At 40.0% G+C, this 22,847-nt stretch overlaps 1 protein-coding gene across 1 annotated transcript in view; it reads left to right on the forward strand.

The window, feature by feature from the left end:
* Positions 1-22,847, forward strand: part of GRIK1 (glutamate ionotropic receptor kainate type subunit 1) — a 465,170-nt gene that overhangs the window by 322,737 nt on the left and 119,586 nt on the right. The window contains exons 5-6 of the mRNA XM_052636330.1: positions 12,550-12,603; positions 15,811-15,984. Of these exons, the coding sequence (XP_052492290.1) occupies positions 12,550-12,603; positions 15,811-15,984 (228 nt within the window). The remainder of the gene's footprint in view (positions 1-12,549; positions 12,604-15,810; positions 15,985-22,847) is intronic.

Consider the following 22,847-nt stretch of genomic DNA (forward strand, 5'->3'; position numbering starts at 1 on the left):
TCAAACCCAGGTCTCCCGTGTAGCAGGCAGACAGTTTACCGTCTGAGCCACCAAGGAAGCTGCAAGAATCATAAATGCAAGATGCAAAATCATAAATGCAAGATTCCACCAAAAAGATCCCTTCACCCTACTTTCCCCATGACTGTTAGTCATGTTTTTTTGTCTTAAGAGTGATCCTGTAACATGTAAATGTCACCATTTATTCAGCTAACACATATTGGATGTTTTCAATGTGCTAAAGACTGTGCTGAGGTAAAGGGGGAGAAGAAAATACTTGAGACTGACATATATACACCACTGATACTATGTATAAAATAGATAACTAATGAGAACATACTGTATAGCGCACTCTGCAGTGACTTGAATGCGAAAGAAATCCAAAAAAGAGGGGATGCATGTATACGTATGGCTGATTCACTTTGCTGTATAATACAGACTCACAGGCAAAAGGAGAAGAGGGTGGCAGAGGATGAGATGGTTGAATAGCATCTCTGACTCAATGGACATGAACCTGAGCAAACTCTGGGGGATGGACAGTGGGAAGCCTGGCTTGCTGCAGCCCATGGGGTCTCAAAGAGTCAGACACGACTTAGTGACTGAACAACAGAAACTAATACAACATTGTAAAGTGACTATACTCCAATAAAAATTAATTTTAAAAAGGAGAGGACTATATCTCTGAAAAATAATATATATTATATATTGCATATTATATATATATATCAGGTGTACACCTGAAATCAACACAACTTTGTGAATCAACTATACTTCACTTAATATGGGGAGGGAAGTGGGAGGGGGGTTCAGGAGTAAGAACTTATGTACACCTGTGACGGATTCATGTTGATATATGGCAAAACAAATACAGTATTGTAAAGTTGAAAAAATTTTTTTAATTAAAAAAAATGAATTATTAAAAAAAAAAAACTATGGAAAATTCCAGTGTACTGGATGAGGTTGTTTAGTGGAGGACTTAGTAACTTGCTATTTGCTGTATCTGTAAAATGGGAATGTCACAGCACATAACTCACGTTGTTTTGAGAATAGTTAAATGCAACAATGCCTTAAAGGCATTAAGCAGCTCACCACTGACACATGAAATATTCCACATGTTACAGATAATCGTCATCAGTATTATTAGAGGTAGGGTATCTAGACAAAACTACTAGAGTATACGTGCTTCCCAGTCCTAATTCTAGCCCTGTCACCTCCCCCACCACATCACAGTGGTGGTTCCCAAACCTTCCTTCAGCCTGAATGACTGTTTCATGATCTCATGAAGATCCCATCTGATGTCATTCAATCTCCATGCCAAACTTAACACACTACATCTTCCTCTTCACCCTTCCTCCAACCAACCTGTTTCTCCTCTGGTCCCTGTCTTGGTAATTAGAAATACCATTCAATTACTCAAGCCAGGAAGCTAGGAATCTCCTTGACTCTCCCTCACCTTTCCAATTTATTAGTTACTGAATGCTGAAGATTCTGCCTTCTAAATATGTTCCATATTCTACCTCCTTCTCTCGGTCACCTTCATCATCTTCCTCCTGTACTAGAACAATTGATCCCTTGGTCACAAGTCCCCTCCCTCTCTTTTACTCCATCCAGCCTCCTTGTAGCCTCAGAAAATGTTCATTTTAGATAAAATATCTGATCTTATCCCTCTCATGTTTGAAATTCCAGAGTACTATCTCCCACCCCTTTATTGACTTAAGCATAAAGGCCGCATTGTTTAGAGTGTCACGCAAGTCCCCCATACCTTGCGTACATTACCATTATAACAAGTACACAAAAGATCAAACCAGTCAATACTAAAGGAGACTGACTGATGAAGCTGAAGCTCCTATACTTTGGCCACCTGCTGAGAGGAGCGGACTGTTTGGAAAAGACCCTGATGCTGGGAAAGATTGAAGGCAGGAGGAGAAGGGGGTGACAGAGGATGAGGTGTTTGGATGGCATCACTGACTCCATGGACATGAGTTTGAGCAAACTCCTGGAGATGGTGAAGGATAGGGGAGGCTGGTGTGCTGTGGTTCATGGGTCACAAAGAGTCGGACATGACTTAGCAACCGAACAACAACACCACCACCAAAAGAACTATTATTGTATGTATTACACGATTTTAACAATTTCACTACTATTCTTTACAAATTCCCCTTTCCTGATGAAGGCTGATTACATTAAAGAGATTAAAGTTTCTGAAAGATCACTAAAGGGATTTAAAATTAGGATCAAATTAATTCTAAAGTTCCTGAAAGATCACTAAAGGGATTTAAAATTAGGATCAAATTAATTCTAAAATGTAAAGAGATGTTGTAGTAGAAGAGCCATGTAGGTCTGAATTCCTGACAGTAGGAGGAAAAGATAGTAAGACTCCTCATAGTACCTGCAACATCACCCAGAGTACTACCTTTTAGAGTGGAATGCAGCTCTTTGAACAAAGATCAGTGGGCAGCTTATCGAGCTTCCTTGGCTTGATGGATTTATTCCTTAAGATAAAGATCCTATCCTGTCCTTCTACCTTTGCTCTCACCAAGGACCATATGCTTTTATTTGGGTTCTAGAAGTCCAGAAAGACTTTGTACAAATCACTGACTTTCTTCCCACATTGACCTCCTATTATAAATGAAGCATAAAGAGTTCAGGATTGAAATCACACTTGGGTTCAAATACTATAACCATGCTCTATCCTTCAAATCTGTAAACTGATGATAAAACTTCTTTCCCAGTAGTAGATAAAGAATGTGTTATGGCAGTGGACATGTTGTGAAGTGAAATAGTGTGAAAGTATTGGTTGTTCAGTCATGTCTGACTCTTTGCAACCCCTTGGACTGTAGCCCTCCAGTCTCCTCTATCTGTGGAATCCTCCAGGCAAGAATACTTAAGTGGGTAAGCCATTCCCATCTCCAGGAAATCTTCCTGATCCAGGGATCAAACCTGGGTCTCCTGCACTGCAGGCAGATTTTTTACCGTCTGAATCACCAGGGAAGCCCTATCAAATAGTAGGTTTGATCATTATTGTTACAGCTTTAAAATATGCTTGGTTGATACAAATGAGTGATTCTCAGCTCTGGCTATATGTAAGCATCACCTGGAGAGTATCAATATCACAGATATCAATGCCTAGAACATACCTTAGACCAAATAAATCAGAATATTTAGTGATGGGGTACAGGCATTGGTGTTTTCTACAAAGTTCTTTGGAGAGGCTAGTGCACTGAAAAACACTGATAGAAAGAATTATTTTCTAAGTCTGATAGCTACTTGATAAATTTACAAAATAAAGTCATCCAAAAAGGCAGAGAAACAGGACCCAGATCGTAACTTTTGTATGCGACAAAGATATTACGAGACCAGGAAGATCATCATTTAATGATTTCATGACTATTTCTCCCTCAAAATGTGACCCTCAGGCAAATTTGAGGTATAATTTTTATTACCACCAGTAAGAAAAAAACTTATTGTGAAAAGATTGCAGTGTATGCAGCATATTTTCTGTTAACTTTCCAGCTTCTAGATTCATTCAGCTCTTTTTTTAAAAAAATGGAATATAATTGCTTTACAGTGTTGTTAATTTCTGCTACACAATGAAGTGAATCAGCTACATGTTCTTTGCTATTAAAACTTTTCTTCCACTCTGGTCCTCTTACACATCAGATTTCCACCAACTTCCCCTGAATGTTGCAGAGAGTTTATCCTTTGCGTTCATGTAATCCTCTAAAAGCTTTACTCTCTCCTATTTGCCAGGTTGCCTATTTCATTTGGGCAAGGGGAATCTTTTTTTTTTCCCTGCTCCTGTTTTCAGCAGCATGTACCCCTTAAATTGCATAATCTTTTCTTTCTGCACATGGATGATGCCATGTGGCTCTTCTAGTAGCATTGCCTTCCGAAGCTAAACTAAACCCCATGGTCTCCAATTCACTTGTTAATATCTATTAGTATCAGCTTCCTTTCTTCTTCTGACCATACCTCTGGAAAGAGAAGCTTATATAGTACTTAAGACTGAAAGACACTCCCAAATAGTACAGGTATTCCATTCACCAACACTTGGTGGAACATCTTTGACTGTTTTGGTTTTCACTTGGAGGCAGCGGGAAAGTGGCCTGGATTTATAGATTGCACGGCATGATTTCCCAATGGAAGGGAACCCTACAGTCTCTCTGTGGGTACCTTGTATCTGTACATGTGTGTGGTTAGTATATGAATGTGAACAGAGACGCACAGAGAAATTTAGAAAGTTTTCAACTTCAAACAAGTCATTTTTCCTTTTAATACATGCTCTTGATATCAATACACCAAAATTGTGCAATCTCATAGGCCATAAAGATGAACAAATGAGGTGTGTTGGCTTCCTGTTGCTGTGCTAACAACCAATGATCACAAATGGAGTGGCTTAAAACAATGCAAATTTATTCTCCGACAGTTCGGGATGTCAGATGTCTAAAATCTAGGTGTTGACAGGGCTACATCCCTTCTGAAGGATTTGGGAAAAATCATTCCTTGCTTTTTCCAGTTCTGCTGCTGCTGCTGCTGCTAAGTCACTTCAGTCGCGTCCAACTCTGTATGACCCCAGTAGACGTTGTCTTCATTCCTTGGCTTGTGGTCCCTTATCACATTGTCTTGTATTCCCTCTGTTTCCATCTTCCTGTCACTTCTCTGCCTTCTGAACATCAGCGTCCATCTTATAAGAACCCTTGTGACTACCCTGGGCCCATCTGAATAAACCAGAGTTGTCATTGTTGTTTAGTTGCTAAGTCCTGTCCTTTTCTTTGCAACCCCATGGACTGCAAAGTGCCAGGCTTTCCTGTCCTTCTCTATCTCCCAGTGCTTGCTCAAACTCATGTTCATTGAGTCAGTGATGCCATCCAGCCATCTTATCCTCTGTCATCCCCTTCTCCTCCTGCCTTCAATCTTTCCCAGCATCAAGGTCTTTTCCAATGAGTTAGCTCTTCACATCAAGTGGCCAAAGTATTGGAGCTTCAGATGATGGGATTGAACCCTGATCTCCCGCATTTCAGGCAGATTCTTTACCATCAGAGCCACAAGGGAAGCCCTAACCAGGAATATCTCCCATAAATTAAGATCTTTAATCACATTCTCAAAGTTCCTTTTCACGTAAAGTAACATATTGACCGATTCTGTAAATTAGGATGTGGTCATGTTTAAAGGGCCATTATCCAGCCTACTCTTTAAGGAGATGGGTGGTTTTCTGTATATCAGGGTTTTCAGGGATCCAGTGCTATTTTTCTTACATTCCGCTGTTCCCTTTGTGGACGTGCCATAGTCAGTTAGTGTTGTATGAATGTTAGTCTCTCAGTCGTGTCTGACTCTTTGCAACCCCATGGACCACCAGGTTCCTCTGTCCATGGGATTTACCAGGCAAGAATACTAGAGTGGGTTGCCATTTCCTTATCCAGGCAATATTCCCAATTCAGGGATCAAACTTGGGCCTCTTGCACTGCAGGCAGATTCTTTACCATCTGAGCCACCAGGGAAGCATTAATATGAGTGTCTTTTCCTTTTTGTATCAATAAAAACTGATCTAAGGCCCTACTTATACCTAGCTTGTTCAACTGATGACCAGTGTTAAAAATTGTGTTGTCCAAGATGCATTCTGCTCAGAGGATAGTATAATTGCAGCCAGAAGTATTACAGTTGGCAGGTGAGAAAGAGTTACACCCTAGAGATCAAGTCTTCTCAAAATTGCTTCTCTGAGGCTTGATATTATTCAACTGTTTCCTGAAGATTATTCCTATGCTGAAATAACTTATTTCTATCTTGGTAAAACAATTAATATAGCCACATCACATGTCACACATTTGGAAGCTGCTCATTTGAAATTATTGACTAGAAACCATGTCTGATGGTTTAGAATTGATCCTGATATTGAGAAGGTTATAAAAGGAGCAATACAGTTCACATTAGTCAATATAAACTTCAAAGACATCTATTTTTTCAATGAAAAGGTACAGTAATAAAAACCCTTATAAATATTACAAGAATCCCTCAAAATTGCTTAGGAATACTTCAGGTTCCATTTTAAGGTTCTGCTACTATGGTAGCAGCATTATGCCAATTATTTGCGACATATGAATTGCTTTTAGCAATGGATGCTGAGAGTTTGTGAGTTTCTGTCTTCATATCTCTGCATTGCCTCCTGGAAAATAATTCAATTGAAATGTAACATAGGCATCTTAAGATAACAGAACACATTATGGAAAGACTTTTACCCAGAGACTTTCTAAGTGTCCTTATAGACCTACTCTCTCACCAATCACAGGAATTAGACCCCCAAACTATCTTCACCTAGACTTGAATGAGGGCTGTCAAGACAAACTAAAATATGGCCTTTGTGATGCTCAGGCTGTATGTGATAACATTTACTGATCTAAATCCAAGAGGTAGTCTTTTCCAAGAACAATAGAGCTGGATCATAAAGAGTCAGTGTTATTGTGAACAAAACCATGAGGTTCTATTGTAAAAACTCTAGAGAGCAGCTGGGCCAAGGTGGTGCCATCACAGTTATTGGACAAGAACTATTAAGAAAAGTTATGACCAACCTAGATAGCATATTCAAAAGCAGAGACATTACTTTGCCAATAAAGGCCCATCTAGTCAAAGCTATGGTTTTTCCAGTAGTCATGCATGGATGTGAGAGTTGGACTATAAAGAAAGCTGAGTGCCGAAGAATTGATGCTTTTGAACTGTGGTGTTGGAGAAGACTCTTGAGAGTCCCTTGGACTGCAAGGAGATCCAACCAGTCCAGCCTAAAGGAGATCAGTCCTGAATATTCATTGGAAGGACTGATGTTGAAGCTGAAACTCCTTTGGTTTCAATCCTTTGGCCACCTGATGCAAAGAACTGACTCATTGGAAAAGAGCCTGATGCTGGGAAAGATTGAAGGCAGGAGGAGAAGGGGATGACAGAGGATGAGATGGTTGGATGGCATCACCGACTCAATGGACATGAGTTTGGGTGGACTCCGGGAGTCGGTGATGGACAGGGAGGCCTGGCGTGTTGCAGTCCATGGGGTTGCAAAGAGTCAGACACGAGTGAGCAACTGAACTGAACTGAACTGATATTTCAAAGTATCTTAATAACAGAGGGGTCATTAGACTGTTCTTTCAAGAGTCAACTGGCAATGAGTTTTGTTCTGCCTCTTAATAATTCATTTTAACTACAAAAAAAAAAAAAGGAAACTATAATTATTTTCTAACCACTGAAGCAATAGAATAGTCTTGTGGCATATCTATAGTAGCCTGATAGAGAGAAAGCCTTCATTTAGGTGTCAGTCACCCTTCGCCTCACTGGTATATGGACTGTTATCTAGATAGAATGGAACGTCATAAGTATGCAGACTATGTAGGATTTTTAGTATTTTTCTATTGTTCTCTGTATTAGCCAGGGTTCTCCAGGGAAACAGAACCAATAGGAAATGTACATGAAGAGATTAATTATGAGGAATTGGTTCATGTAACTATGGAGACGGAAGTGAAATGAAGTGAAAGTCACTGAGTCCCGTCTGACTCTTGTGACCCTGTTGCAGGAAAGGGGACCCATTCTGGAACCCAAAACTGGGCTCTTGTCTAACACTCAGAAATGAATTGTCTGAGGAGACACGTGCTGACAAAGCAAGAGATTTTATTGGGAGAGTGCACCCTGGTGGAGAGCAGTAGGGTAAGGGAGCCCAGAACAGCTCTGCCACATGGCTCGCAGTCTCCAGTTTTATGGTGATGGAATTAGTTTTCAGGTTGTCTTTAGTCAATTATTCTGACTCAGAGCCCTTCCTCGTGGTGCACACCTTGCTCAGCCAAGATGGATGCCAGAGAGAAGGATTCTGGGAGGTGGTCGGACATGTGCTGTCTCCTTTTGACCTTTCCTGAACTCTTCTGGTTGGTGGTGGCTTATTAGTTCTGTGTTCCTTACAGGGACCTCCTGTTGTAAAACAACTCATGAAATGGCCACTATGGTGTCTGGCCAGGGTGGGTGGTTTCAGTCAGTGTTTCTCCCCTAAACAACCCCGCAGACTATAGAGTCCAGGCCAGGATACTGCAGTGGGTAGCCTTCCCTTTCTCTGGGGGATCTTCCCAACCCAGGGATCGAACCTAGGTCTCCTTGATTGGGCCTAGGTCTCCTGCATTGCAGGTGGATTCTTTACCAGTTGAGCCATAGAGACAGAGAAGGCTTACAATCTACCGTCTACAAGCTATAGACCCAGGAAAGCTGTAGGGTAATTACAGTCTGAAACTGTAGACCTGAAAACCAGAAGAGTTCAGTGGTGAAAATCTCAGCCCTAGGCCTGGAGAAAGCCAGTGTCCCAGCTCAAGCAGTCAGGCAGGAAGGAAAAGAGGTAAATTCCTTCTTCCTCTGCCTTTTTGGTCTAATCAAGCTCTCAGGGGATTCGATGATGCCTACCATACTGGGGAGGATCATCTGCTTTCTCAAAAGCTTATTTATCTGGAAACACCCTCAAAGATACATCCAGAAATAATGTTTAATCTGGGCACCCCTTGGCCCAATCAAGTTGACACATAACATGAACTGTCACCATCTACGAAAACCTTTGAGTTCTTATAACTGATTCTGTATGGACATAGAGTATGATTAATGATGTATTTTATTGGAGGCCTTTTTTGTTATTCAGCCCAGTTACATCAGATCGAAATAGTTCATCTTTCTTTATGGAAAAAGAAAATTATTAACCTTTTCTCAACCATTATTATTTATGTTATATCTTTATTATACAAAGAATCAAAGCAAGCCTAGAAAAATAATTTGAAACAAAGTCATAAATATTTTTTAAGAAAGGAGAGGAGTTGGCATCAAGGGGAAAATTAGATAAGAAAACCATAAATCTGAATGACATTAGCACATAGAATATATATCCATTTTCCTGATGAGTTGCTAATGGAGGACCCACAATTTTGACCCTGAAGTTCCTAATACTCAAAACACACTCATGACATATTCTGCAGTATTCATGAAACAGAAAATTGCATTTATTCAGGAAAAAAAAAATAAAACCTTAGTTTGCCTGGCACTGATAACCATGTTAGTCACCTAACATGTTAGTCAGGGTGAGTGAAATCTCTGTCAGGATGAGGAGGGTGACATATATCAGTTGCTTTCTCTCTTCCTTGACCAAACCCAGCACATGACCACACCCAAGCTCAAGGACCCCCAAAATATAATCCTATCATGTGCCTTTCAATTTGGAAAATTGGCAGTGGCTCTAATGAAGTCTACACTATGGGTCTTGCAAAATCGAGAAGAACTAACAGGTACTCGATAAATCCCTGCTATAGATATACAATGGTATTGAAAGAGCTAGATTTTTACCATCTATAAATCTACATCAATAATATGATCTCAAGGAGTTATTCAATAAAAATAATTCTGTTAGGAAATAACCATTATTAGAATATTGGTGGAAGTAATTAAGGGGAATGTGGCATCAATATAAATAGTATTGACAGCCACATTTATCACTTACTAGTGTGTGTGATGCGATGTGCTTTGCACCATTAAAAATAATTTCAGTAGAGCCAAAAACAGTCCCTGGCAATACTGTCTTGATAAAGTATACACTGCCTAGGTCAGCACCTCCTGGTCAATTCAGCAAAGCACAGTAACAAAATTTAAAGTATTGTTTGTTAGGAAAAAGTCAGTTTTGCAAAGAGCCATTTAAAAATTGCCATATCATGATTACACTCTTTATTTAAAACGCTGACATTTATCTTGATGTGACATTTTCATAATCCCTTAATGACTTTTAGTTGAAATACCAATGTTGACACAGGAAGAAAATCGTTATATGAATGCTATAAAATGCAATGTACACAACTATTAAACACACCAGCCAGTCCTAATCAGTCTAAAAATCATTATAAGCACAATTGTTTAAAAAAACATCACCTTTGGTGAAACTGACTTTTTGTCGTTGTTGTTAAGTCACTAAGTCATGTCTAACTCTGCAGCCTCATGGACTACAGCATACCAGGTTTCCCTATCCTTCTCTATCTCCTGGAGTTTACCTAAATTTGTATCTACTGAGTCAGTGATGCTATATAACCATCTAATCCTCTGCCACCCTCTTCTACTTTTGCTTTCAATCATTCCCAGCATCAGGGTCTTTTCCAATGAGTTGATATTAGTTTTATTTCAATCTAAAAGTTTCTCGTTCACCCGTGTCTTGGAGAGTCCACGAAGTTGACAGCTCAGTGATCCATGACTAACTATACTTGCTTCTTAATTGTCATTCTAAGAAGCACTGACCTAGGCTCTAGGTAGGAAGGTCAAGAATGGGGATTTTTGTGGAATATCAAATAAAAAGTGTATGTGGAAGACCCAAGGTCAGGACCAACAAAAGCAGGTTCATTAGCTGTTTATTCACTGCATCTGCATAAGTCTTCTCTAACATTAAATAAGAGACATTTTAGATGAGTATTTGCCTCCAGGAATTATATTTGCTTTAAGAAAAAAAATCTGCAGTCTCAACTGGTGATCAAATGCCTCCATAATAAAGTTTAAAAGGAAAAATCCACCCATATAAAAGACTGAAAATTCAGGTACCTTGGTGTTTTTTTCAGTTCCAGAAATAATATTTTAAACCTCAGTGTCCAGGTCTGTATCTTGACATAAAACTTGCCAGTTCCCTTTCAAGAGATAATCTCAGCTGCAATTACACTAACGACCAAAATGAAAAATTGAATTCTGAGTGACCCCAGCAGGTTAGCTCTTTATTCTCCAATGATATAAGAGGTCAGCTAACAAGACCTCTCCATGCATGCTTTTAAATGTTATTGATGGCCCTAAAGCAATTCTACCCTTTTAAAAATCCTTTTGTGCACCTGGTCTTATTATCACCATAGGAGTGACTTGCATACTGTGGGCTTATGATTCATAGGGAGAGTTTCCTGTCATTTGTCTTACCTTCATGACATTACAATTTCACTAAATATTCCTCTTGTTTCTGTGTTAGCAGTGAAAGCACAGGAAGTGTCAGATCTGTGCTCCTGTATGTTATGTATGCGCTGTCTCCAAATGCTCCCTCCCCTTTGGTGTAAAATCATTCCAGGCTGCATATGTTAGGCACCTTCCAAAACCTCTGATAACTTGTATTGCTTTTCTGAAGACCTTTTCAATCCACCTCTTCATAAACTGAAGTTATAAAAGCCATTGTTCCATAATGCAAATGGACAAGTTTTCCACAGAGCAGTGATTCTCAAACATTGCTGTGAAATACAGAAACTCTACTCTCAGAAATTCTAATTCAAGAGGTCTCTGGGATGGAGTCTAAGAATATCTGATTTTAAAACTTCCAGAGGGGATCCTCATTTGAACCCAGCATTTATGAGTTATGGGGATAACTGTCTTGAAAGTTTGATTTCTGAGTCTTCTCCAATCATTTCTACGCAGATACCAAAAAGACAGCACCCAGTCCTGCAGTGACCGGCCCCTGGGAAGATGATGCTATTGTCATTTAGTCACTAAGTCCTATTGGACTCTTTTGTGATCCCATGGATTGTAGCCTGCCCGGCTCCTCTGTCCATACGATTTCCCAGGCGAGAATACTGAAGTGGGTTGCCATTTCCTTCTCCAGGGGATCTTCCCAACCCAGGGATCAAACCTTCATCTCCTGGGTTGGCAGGCAGATTCTCTACCACTGAGCCACCAGGGAAACCTAAGAAAGTGATCCTCTTGATTTAAAAGATTAATGACAATCTTACCGCCAAAGCACGTGGAATTGTTTCTTCTCAATGGACACCATTTCCAGGAATCCAAGCGAAAGACCACAGTCTAAGAAATTACCTCTATTTAGAACCTTGGTCCTTTCTGTTTACCTCTTTTTTGCTCCTCCCCACCAAATAAAAACCATACACACAGAATGTTGGAACTGCCAGGATCCCAGTTAGGTAACAGAATCAGACTTAAGAGGCAGTGAAAAGAAGTACAAAAATAGTTCCATCTTTCTGTTTATAAACAACTCTCTTTTCCCCTACTCGTTCTGTGGGATAAGATGGGAAAGAGTAGAGAGGAGGGTTTCAGAGACATGCATATGTATAGATCTTCATTTAAATATATCTACATATCAGTATCGCCAATTCAACATTTAATGAGTTTTACTCTGAGGCATTATGATAAGTACTAAAGCTAAGGAGATCAATAAAATATATATCTCAGCATGCAATTACTCAGAAACCCAAGCAGTAGAAAAGGCAAGACTCTGTGCCATTATGGACGACTCCAGATATAAAATACGTACAGCATGAACTATTTTTAAATTTGATCAGCCGACCAATTTCTCCCAGGAAGGTCAAGCATAATGTGACGAAAGCACGCAGGATGGAGGTCAGTGGCCTGGGTCCTAGCTCCACATTAATCATTGGTTTGTCTCCACATTAATCATTTGTTTCTATCTATTGAGTCTCTGAATTTCCAAAGCTCCTTCCTAGTCTGCGTCTCCAGGCTACTGCAGTCAGCCTACTAATCATCTATTTCTTCTTATAATTCTGTTTCTGATTCTTTTCCCTTATTTCTCTTTGGCAGATCCTGTTCATGGGCATGATGACTGAATACTATCATTACTTTTTCACAACCCTGGTAAGCATATCGGGTGGAAATGTATTTCACACTATCAAAAAATCTTCGGTTATTTTAAAGTCAGCCCTGGTGTCAAAGGCAAGATATTGTCATGGAGGTTTGTTTTATTTTCCTAGTGCTGCTACTGCTAAGTCACTTCAGTCGTGTCCAACTCTGTGAGACCCCATAGACGACCTCCTACCAGGCTCCTCTCCTTAGGAATTCTTATCCTTAAGAACCCTCTAAATCTAGAAATGCTAGATTTCTTCCCTTCTTTCTTCCCTTCTTCCCTCCCTCCCTTCTTTCTTTTCTTAACTAGCATCAGTGCATGTGCATCCAGAAAGGAATTAAAATAAAGCTTCCATTAAATAGAAACTGCCAAAGTACAAACTATTAATAAAGAAGAATCATATTTGCTACATATATTAGAGGACACACTAAAGTGTATCTTGGCATGCTATCTGATGTGATTTCTCCACCTGTGTCCAGTGGACAGCTGATTTAGCCAGGGGTCACTTGTCAGGTATTTGGAAAACTATCAAGATAAGGAATTTGGTAGAGGCTTTCCACGTTGAACATTTTTAATCATAAGAAAAACCATGGCTCTAAGCCTAAGACATTCAAAAGAAGCTATACAACCTTAACTTCTGAGAGATTATCAGGTCGAGGAAGAATGATTTAAGCATTTAACACATCAGAATGATGTGTTAGCTCTCAGCCGCACACACAATACACCACTCCCAACACACACTCCATTCTCTTACATGAGGAGACACATGATCAACCTCCATTTCTAACCTGTAAAAGTGTGTCAGCTAAAATCTACCCAGATTTGTGGGATTCAATAAGAGTATGGTTTTCCCAAAGGAATCTGGTCAAGTAGGCTGGTGCATCAGAGAAAGCACAGCCTTTGAAGCAAGACCAGACAGGTCTCAGGCACCTCTTCTGGAAGCAGGAAACTCCATTCTTCAGTTGAGTATCTCTGAGAGCAGGAAGGACTGCAGAGGACATCACAAGACAAATGCTATGGGGCAGCTGTTAAAATTATCACTGCTCCTGAGCTCGGAGTCAGAGAGTAGGACGCAGGGCAGAAGTTCCTAAACTCAAGTTTCCGTGGTCTTCACTCCCTCGTTGACATCCTGATGGGATCCTCTGTCAGAAGAGTCAAGGGAGACCTTGAGAACTAGGAAGTGTCTTACTCTGCTCACAAATATTGCCCATCCCCATCACCATGAACACGTATGTCTTACTCAAGGCGAGATGGCCATCTGCCTCTGAACTTTCCATCTTTCCCAGGTGTATATGCCTTTAAGAGTTAGTTTCATTGAAATTTGAGAAAAATATAAACAATGAAACCTAAGAAGGCTAGTCTTCAATGGAAGGACAGATCAGTTGCCTTTATACTCTTACTTATTGCCTCATCCTCCACTAACAAGGGGATGTTGAAAATTGGCCCTCGAACTCTCCATATTCTATCTTGCACAGAAACAATTTGGAGACCAAATGAACTGTGCACGTATTTAGCATATTCACATTAGTGTATTGTATTTCTGTACTGTTTAATTAACAAGGGAATCAATATGCATCCTGGAAGTTTCTCTCTGACCCCCTGTAACTTGAGTTAATTTTCCTTGTATTCATTGAGTGTGCTTAAGGAATCATTCTGCCTTGGATCTTATTCTTTAAATTTGCTTCTTTAAGCAATTTCCTTTGGTTTTATCTGCATTCTGCCATGCTTTGCTTTTGTTGTCTTACCAGTTTTGTTCATGAGTATTAATGAAACTTAAAGACAAAAGAAAATTAGTTACTTAGTGCAAGGGAAGTAGACATAACAATTTAAAAGGCAGTGCATTTTTTTTTCTCACATGAGCCAAGAGTTCAGAACTGCATTCTTAAGATTCCACAGTCTAATGTGAAGTTATCTTGGAAGTAGTGATATAGAAAAGAATTATTCAAAAGAATAAATGTGTATGCATTTTCCACACATATAAATCATGAAATGTTCCTGAGGTTTTCCTCTTTAGTAACAACTATCATCGCAGATAACGTGCTGTCTTGTACTTTCAATAAAGCAGTCACACTGGTAGAAAATTTTTACGGAAGTTTTTTTTTTCTTTTATTAACCATTAAATACTATTTTGAAATTTTGGTTCATTCCAAAATGTGAAATATTTTAATGACATGCTTTAGAGCCTAACCTTTGTTTATAGGAAAAAAGTTGAAATGATCACTTAAGTCTATTTTAAATGCAAACCAACAAAACTTTTGGTTTAAATTCAGCCCTTATATATAATGGAAAATACTAGGATGTGTTCAAGTTTTTTCCCCTGAAACATTATCTAAGAGAACAAGTCCTACTCTTATGATATTCATATCTATACAACCACAGGCTCTAGTTTATTCTCTGAAAAGAACCATTTGTTTCTTATTCTAAGCTTGTGTCTAGTGAGCAATTTTCATGCTCTCATTATATGAGACATGGGTTAGTTTCAATGAGCCAGGAATTTTTTTTTTTTTTTTTTTTTTGATGAGCGTGATCTTCCTGTCAAATGTATATGCAAGATCCAAACTTCACCTCCTTTGCAGCGTGGGGCAGAAAGTTATGAGGGAGACAGTTGGTACTGCCACTGCAAGTGGATCATTCTCAGGTCAGCCACATCACCACCGAGAACCTCGGTTTCCTCATCTAGAAAACAAAAGCAGTGTACCGAATGGACACAGAGGCCCCTTTCAACTCCCCAAAGGACTATATCCTTAGGAACAAAATGCTCTAGCTTCCCGGAATGGCATATCCTGTGTCCAAGGGCATGCTAATTATTGGCAGCTTAATTCTTCTTCTTGGTTTATAAAAATTCTGCTGCTGCTAAGTCACTTCTGTCATGTCCGACTCTGTGTGACCCCGTAGACGGCAGCCCACCAGGCTCCCCCGTCCCTGGGATTCTCCAGGCAAGAACACTGGAGTGGGCTGCCATTTCCTTCTCCATATACAAGTTCTAACAGTACTGCAAAAACAAATGGATGAAAATGAACATTATTAATGCCTTAGAATTTGTCAGGCAGCGTGCAAATGAAGAACAACAGGAAACGTTCTTTATAGAACCAGTGTGATGATCGCTGCCATGCTTGTTTTAATCTGTTTGTTGCTTCTGCAAGCGTTAGCTCTCTTTTGCATCAAGAACGCTGAAAATGTTAACTCTTTCTTCTTTTATCATTTTTAATACTGTGCAGGACTTATTTGCTTTAGATCTGGAACTCTATAGGTACAGTGGTGTAAACATGACTGGGTTTCGGCTACTGAATATTGACAACCCGCACGTGTCCGCCATCATTGAGAAGTGGTCCATGGAAAGATTGCAGGCTCCACCCAGGCCTGAGACTGGCCTTTTGGATGGCATGATGACTGTAAGTAGCTTTAAAATAAAATCATTTGAGATAATGTTTGACTTCCTCAGGGGTTAGGTTAAGACTCTCAGATGCTTTCTATGGGCTCCCCTGGTAGCACAGATGGTAAAGAATCTGCCTTCAACACAGGAGACCTGGGTTCAATCCCTGGGTCAGGAAAATCCCCTGGAGAAGAGAATGGCTATCCACTCCACTATTCTTGCCTGGAGAATTCTGTGGACAGAGGAGCCTGGCGGGCTACAGTCCTGTGGGTTACAATGAGTCGGACACTACTGAAACGACTTAGAACACACATAGCATGCTTTCTGTCCTGCAAGAGAAACGTGTTATAACCTGTGCCTAGACTTGTATGAGAGGAGGAGGAAGGATTTTTATGGATTTTGAAAGCTTGTGCATGGCAACTGTCAAAAACTGTTCTTTTCAACCTCCTGACAGTAATGGCCTCACATAAAAAGGTAAATGCGAGACAGTCACCACTGTCAGCTAAATGGTGGCAAAGCATAAACCAAAGCAAGGGGAAGTGGAAAACGGGTTACCTCCTGGGAATGTGGCCTTGGGAAGGAGGGAGGGAAAGAGGAGGAACAAGCTGCCTGTAAAGGTTCTTCAGAACCAGTTTGCTCTCCTTGCTTCTGCCGCATCTCAGCAAGCAGAAGCGCATGTGGAAAAATCCAAATTTCCATATGGTTGGAGTGTTCACACTCTTCTTGTCCTGAGTGCAGGAAGGCGCACCTTTGCAGGCACTGACGGTGCTTTACACCAGCCATATGTCGCTCTCAAAGCAGATGCCAAGCCTGCCTCCAACGGAGAGAGAGGTACTCTGCTGAACACATAAATTGCAAACTGCCTCATCAGAGAGCTGCTCACTAACATCATTTGTCTCTTGTTGTCAAATGCACCTACCCTAGCTTTATTTCTCTAATGAAGCTCCCTGTGTGATGGAAGAAAATTGCAGGAAATAAAAAAAAAAGATCTCTATGTCAGAACAGTGTCATCCAAGGGAAAAGATATTGGGAATGCGGGCAGGTAATAGCATTTTAAATTGGCATAGTATTTCATTCTCTGTTCCCATCATCTGGAGAAACTCTCTTGCTTTTAAGATGCAATTTACCGATAACTGAAAGGCATCATCTCACAGATAAATAAACTTGGGATTTCTCTTCTTTTTCTATCTTTTTTGAACAAGGTACAAATGAAAAAAAAAGAAGAAGAAATGAATGAATTAAGTGGTTCTGGATGATTCCGTGTTTAAGGTCCCTGTCTTTTGTTCAAACCTGAAATAACTCTTAAAATATACAAAGTGATCTGAGAGATAATGATGGAAAGCATTTTGGTACAAAGGAGCCTTGGGATGACTTGAAACATTGCTTTGAATAGAAAGTAGAAAATATCCAAGGAAATGCTAGACTTTTGAAATGAAAGATAAAGAGAGAGAAAGGGAGGGAGGGAAGGAGAGAGAGAGAGTTAAAAAAAAAAAAAAAAAAGCTGCTGGTATATCTTTCCTCCTGGAGTTGTATTCCAATGTGTTCACATATGGTTCAAAATCTTCTGTCCACCTTCTACCCCTACTTCTCAAACAAGATCTCTATCACAGCATGAGATTGTGAGTCATTTTTACCTGTGTTCCTTGAGCACCACTGAAAGAGTTAGAGCTTGGACCTACCTTAATACAGATGTGAATTCATGCCAGACATTAATTATTCATCACAAGTATGTCTTAATTTATTTAAAAAAATTGTCCATTGTCTTCAATTATACTGAGCTGACAGAAGAGTTTGTGCATATTGACTGAGATGAGACAAAGCGCTGAATAAGGCAGAAAGAACAATACCATTCTCACCCAGTCAGGCTCACCAGTCCTGTGGACAGGAAGCATGGCAGCCCCAAGTCCCCAAGGATGACAGACTGTCTAGAGTTCACTGTAGTCTTCTCATCCAACCAGAGGAGTCACTGTTACTAACATTGTTGTTGTTGTTATTATTATAAACTATAAAGGAAAATAGGGATTTATTAGAACGGAAGGTGGCTCAGCAGGTTGCTATAAAAGTGGGTAGAGCAACTATGTTAGATTATGACATTATTGGTGAAAAACAGTGGTAATTCTCAGTTGGCCACTAGAAGGCAGATCCCACGGTTACGCAGATAGAGCCTTGCCACTGATGCTGTGAAGCATAATGTTGACCTGTATTTTTCCAAAGAGTCCATTTTGCAGTTCACTGTTTCCTTTTAGCTAATTTGGGAGTAGAGAAACAGTCACAGGAAGCTTACAGGGCAAGTATAATAAGGGAAGTGAAGTTGCTCAGTCGTGTCCGACTCTTTGCAACCCCATGGACTGTAGCCTACCAGGCTCCTTCATCCATGGAATTTTCCAGGAAAGAGTACTGGAATGGGTTGCCATTTCCTTCTCCAGAATAATAAGGGAAATCAACTCTAAATATTCACTGGAAAGACTGATGCTGAAGCTGAAACTCCAATACTGTGGCCACCTGATGCAAAGAGCTGACTCATTGGAAAAGACTGATGCTGGGAAAGATGGAGGACAAGAGGAGAAAGGGGTGAAAGAGGATGAGATGATTGGATAGCCTATCACCGACTTGATGGACATCAGCTTCAGCAAACTCTATGAGATATTGAAGGACAGGGAAACCTGGCATGCTGCAGTCCATGGGGTTGCAAAGAGTTGGACATGACTTAGCAACTGAACAACACCACCAAAAATAAGGGCATCTGATGGACCGATGGTTGAGTCAAGAAAGCACACCCCAAGTCCCCAAGACCAGGCCCAGTGTTATCAAGTCTTTGTTCTCAAATAGCCTCTGAACTCAAACTCCTTCTTCTCTACCTTAAAGATAAAAACTCCTTTAGTTTCAATTCCACTGTGTCTATATATTTCAGGTCCATATTTCATTCATTATTTTTTTTCTAAATTTTTATTGGAGTATAGTTGCTTTACAGTGTTGTGTTATTTTTTTGGTGTGAGTCAGGCATCAGTCAGTTCAGTCACTCAGTCATGTCCAACTCTCTGTGACCCCATGGACTGCAGCAAGCCAGGCCTCCCTGTCCATCACCAACTCCCAGAGTCCACCCAAACTCATGTCCATTGAGTCAGTGATGCCATCCAACTATCTCATCCTCTGTCGTGCCCTTTTCCTCCCACTTTCAATCTTTCCCAGCATCAGGGTCTTTTCAAATGAGTCTGCTCTTCACATCAGGTGGCCAAAGGATTGGAGTTTTAGACTCAACATCAGTCATTCCAATGAACACCCAGGACTGATCTCCTTTAGGATGGACTGGTTGGATCTCCTTGCAGTCCAAGGAACTCTCAAGAGTCTTCTCCAACACCACAGTTCAAAAGCATCAATTCTTCGGCGCTCAGCTTTCTTTATAGTCCAACTCTCATACCCATACATGACCACTGGAAAAACCATAACCTCGGCTAGATGGACCTTTGTTGGCAAAGTAATGTCTCTGCTTTTTAATATGCTATCTAAGTTGGTCATAACTTTTCTTCCAAGGAGCAAGCTTCTTTTAATTTCATGGCTGCAATTATCATCTGCAGTGATTTTGGAGCCCCAGAAAATAAGGTCTGTCACTGTTTCCACTGTTTCCCCATCAATTTGCCATGAAGTGATGGGGCTGGATGCCATGATCTTAGCTTTCTGAATGTTGAGTTTTAAGCCAACTTTTTCACTCTCCTCTTTCACTTTCATCAAGAAGCTCTTTAGTTCTTTGCTTTCTGCCATAAGGGTGGTATCATCAGCATATCTGAGGTTATTGATATTCCTCCTGGCAATCTTGATTCCAGCTTGTGCTTCATCCAACCCAGCATTTTCATGATGTTCTCTGCATAGAAGTTAAATAAGCAGGGTGACAGTCTACAGCCTTGACATACTCCTTTTCCTATTTGGAATCAGTCTGTTTTTCCACATCCAGTTCTAACTGTTGCTTCCTGACCTGGATACAGGTTTCTCAAGAGGCAGGTCAGGTGGTTTGGTATTCCCATCTCTTTCAGAATTTTCCACAGTTTATTGTGATCTACAGAGTCAAAGGCTTTGGCATAGTCAATAAAGCAGAAATAGATGTTTTTCTGGAACATTCTTGCTTTCTCGATACTCCAGCAGATGTTGACAATTTGATCTCTGGTTCCTCTGCCTTTTCTAAAACCAGCCTAAACATCTGGAGGTTCACAGTTCATGTACTGCTGAAGCCTGGCTTGGAGAATTTTGCTCATTGCTCTACTAGCGTGTGAGGTGAGTAAGTCCAGCATACATCTACATATATCCCCCTTTTTCTGGATTTCCTTCCCATTCAGATTACCACAGAGCAATGAGTCGAGTTCCCTGTGCTATACAGTAGGTTCTCATTAGTCATGGTTTATCCACAGTATCAATAGTGTACATACGTCAGTCTCAATCTCCCAAGTTATCCCGCAGCACCCTTCCCCACTTAGTGTCCATATGTTTGTTCTCTATGTCTGTATCTATGTTTCTGCTTTGCAAATAGGTTCATCTTTACCATTTTTCTAGATTCCACATTTTGAGCTAATATGAAAGATTTTTTTTCTCTTTCAGACTTACTTCATTCTTGCATCTCTAGCATTTGCTGCTTCCAGTGCTTGGAATTTTTCCCTATTCATGTTTGCTCAAAGGTTACATCACTGAAGACACCTTCTATAAACCTGCTACCTAGTCTAGAACCCTCTCTTCCTCTTATTCTCCCTCCGCTAACCTGTTATACTTTTCTTTGTAGCCCTTATGCCAATATGTCTTATTCAGATTTGTTTGTTTGGTGCCATCACCTACAAGAATATAAACTCCATGAAGCTGGAAATTTTTTCTTTTCATATTTTGGTATATTCTCAACACTAGGGAAAGGCTGGCACAAAACAGAGCTTCAATAAACATGTATTTAATAAAAGAATTAATGTACTAATAATTGAGGTCTACTATGTATGAACTGAGGTCTACTAAGACTCAAGATATTAAAGGAAAAATATTCACATAGCCCTGAGATAATACTGCAAAAGTCCAAAGAGAGCATCTATAAATGAGAAATGGGCATGATTAATAAAAACAGAGATTATTCTAAAGTAATAATATTATTTCAAAAATTAGACATACACTAACCACTGTCAATAATTAAGTAATACTCTTTTAATGGACTTGCTTTCTCCAAAATTGCATGCCATTTCCTCACTGTTCTCCAAAGTGAATCTCTCTGTAGCCCTTTATCTTTGTGTGTGCCACGTACATGCAAAGATGCCCTTATGAACATAAAATATAGGATTTTTTTAAAAACTATGTATTTTGACATTCCATCTACTTATCTACTTTTCAATGTTTTAACAATTAAGAATTTCTTAGAATATTATACACTAAAAATATCTTCAAAGCATATTATTATGTCAGAACACATTCAAACCTGAAAATATGTAAGTCCAAGAATTTTGACTTCAGATGTAAGAAATATATATATTAATAATAAAAAAAATTGACATTAAAAACAGGGTCAAAATTGAGTTAATTAAGAAAACTGTTAACTGAGTTAGTTCAGTTCAGTTGCTCAGTCATGTCCGACTCTTTGCAACCCCATGAATCACAGCACGCCAGGCCTCCCTGTCCATCACAATCTCCCAGAGTTCACTCAGACTCACGTCCATCGAGTCGGTGGTGCCATCCAGCCATCTCATCCTGGGTCATCCCCTTCTCCTCCTGCCCCCAATCTCTCCCAGCATCAGAGTCTTTTCCAATGAGTCAACTCTTCGCATGAGGTGGCCAAAGTACTGGAGCTTCAGCTTTAGCATCATTCCTTCCAAAGAAATCCCAGGGTTGATCTCCTTCAGAATGGACTGGTTGGATCTCCTTGCAGTCCAAGGGACCCTCAAGAGTCTTCTCCAACACCACAGTTCAAATGCATCATTTCTTCGGTGCTCAGCCTTCTTCACAGTCCAACTCTCACATCCATACATGACCACAGGAAAAACCATAGCCTTGATTAGATGGACTTAGTCGGCAAAGTAATGTCTCTGCTTTTGAATATACTATCTAGGTTGGTCATAACTTTTCTTCCAAGGAGCAAGCGTCTTCTAATTTCATGGCTGCGGTCACCATATGCAGTGATTTTGGAGCCCCCCAAAATAAAGTCTGACACTGTTTCTACTGTTTCCCCATCTATTTCCCATGAAGTGATGGGACTGGATGCCATGATCTTCGTTTTCTGAATGTTGAGCTTTAAGCCAACTTTTTCACTCTCCTCTTTCATTTTCATCAAGAGGCTTTTTAGCTCCTCTTCACTTTCTGCCATAAGGGTGGTGTCATCTGCATATCTGAGGTTATTGATATTTCTCCCGGCAATCTTGATTCCAGCTTGTGTTTCTTCCAGTCCAGCATTTCTCATGATGTACTCTGCATAGAAGTTAAATAAGCAGGGTGACAATATACAGCCTTGACGTACTCCTTTTCCTATTTGGAACCAGTCTGTCATTCCATGTCCAGTTATAACTGTTGCTTCCTGACCTGGATACAGGTTTCTCAAGAGGCAGGTCCGGTGGTCTGGTATTCCCATCTCTTTCAGAATTTTCCACAGTTTATTGTGATCCACACAGTCAAAGGCTTTGGCATAGTCAATAAAGCAAAAATAGATGTTTTTCTAGAACTCTCTTGCTTTGTCCATGATCCAGCGGATGTTGACAATTTGATCTCTGGTTCCTCTGCCTTTTCTAAAACTGAGTCAGGAGTACAAAAATAGTGAAACTCATTATTTAAAAACACCTTGAGATTTTAAAAAAGTGTTTTATCAACTGAAGTGTTAGTTAACTAAATAGAGCGATTTTGTAAAATGTACTTCATTTCTTTTCTCTACGTTTA

This window comes from Budorcas taxicolor, chromosome 1, assembly GCF_023091745.1.
Source record: "Budorcas taxicolor isolate Tak-1 chromosome 1, Takin1.1, whole genome shotgun sequence".
NCBI lineage: Eukaryota > Metazoa > Chordata > Mammalia > Artiodactyla > Bovidae > Budorcas > Budorcas taxicolor.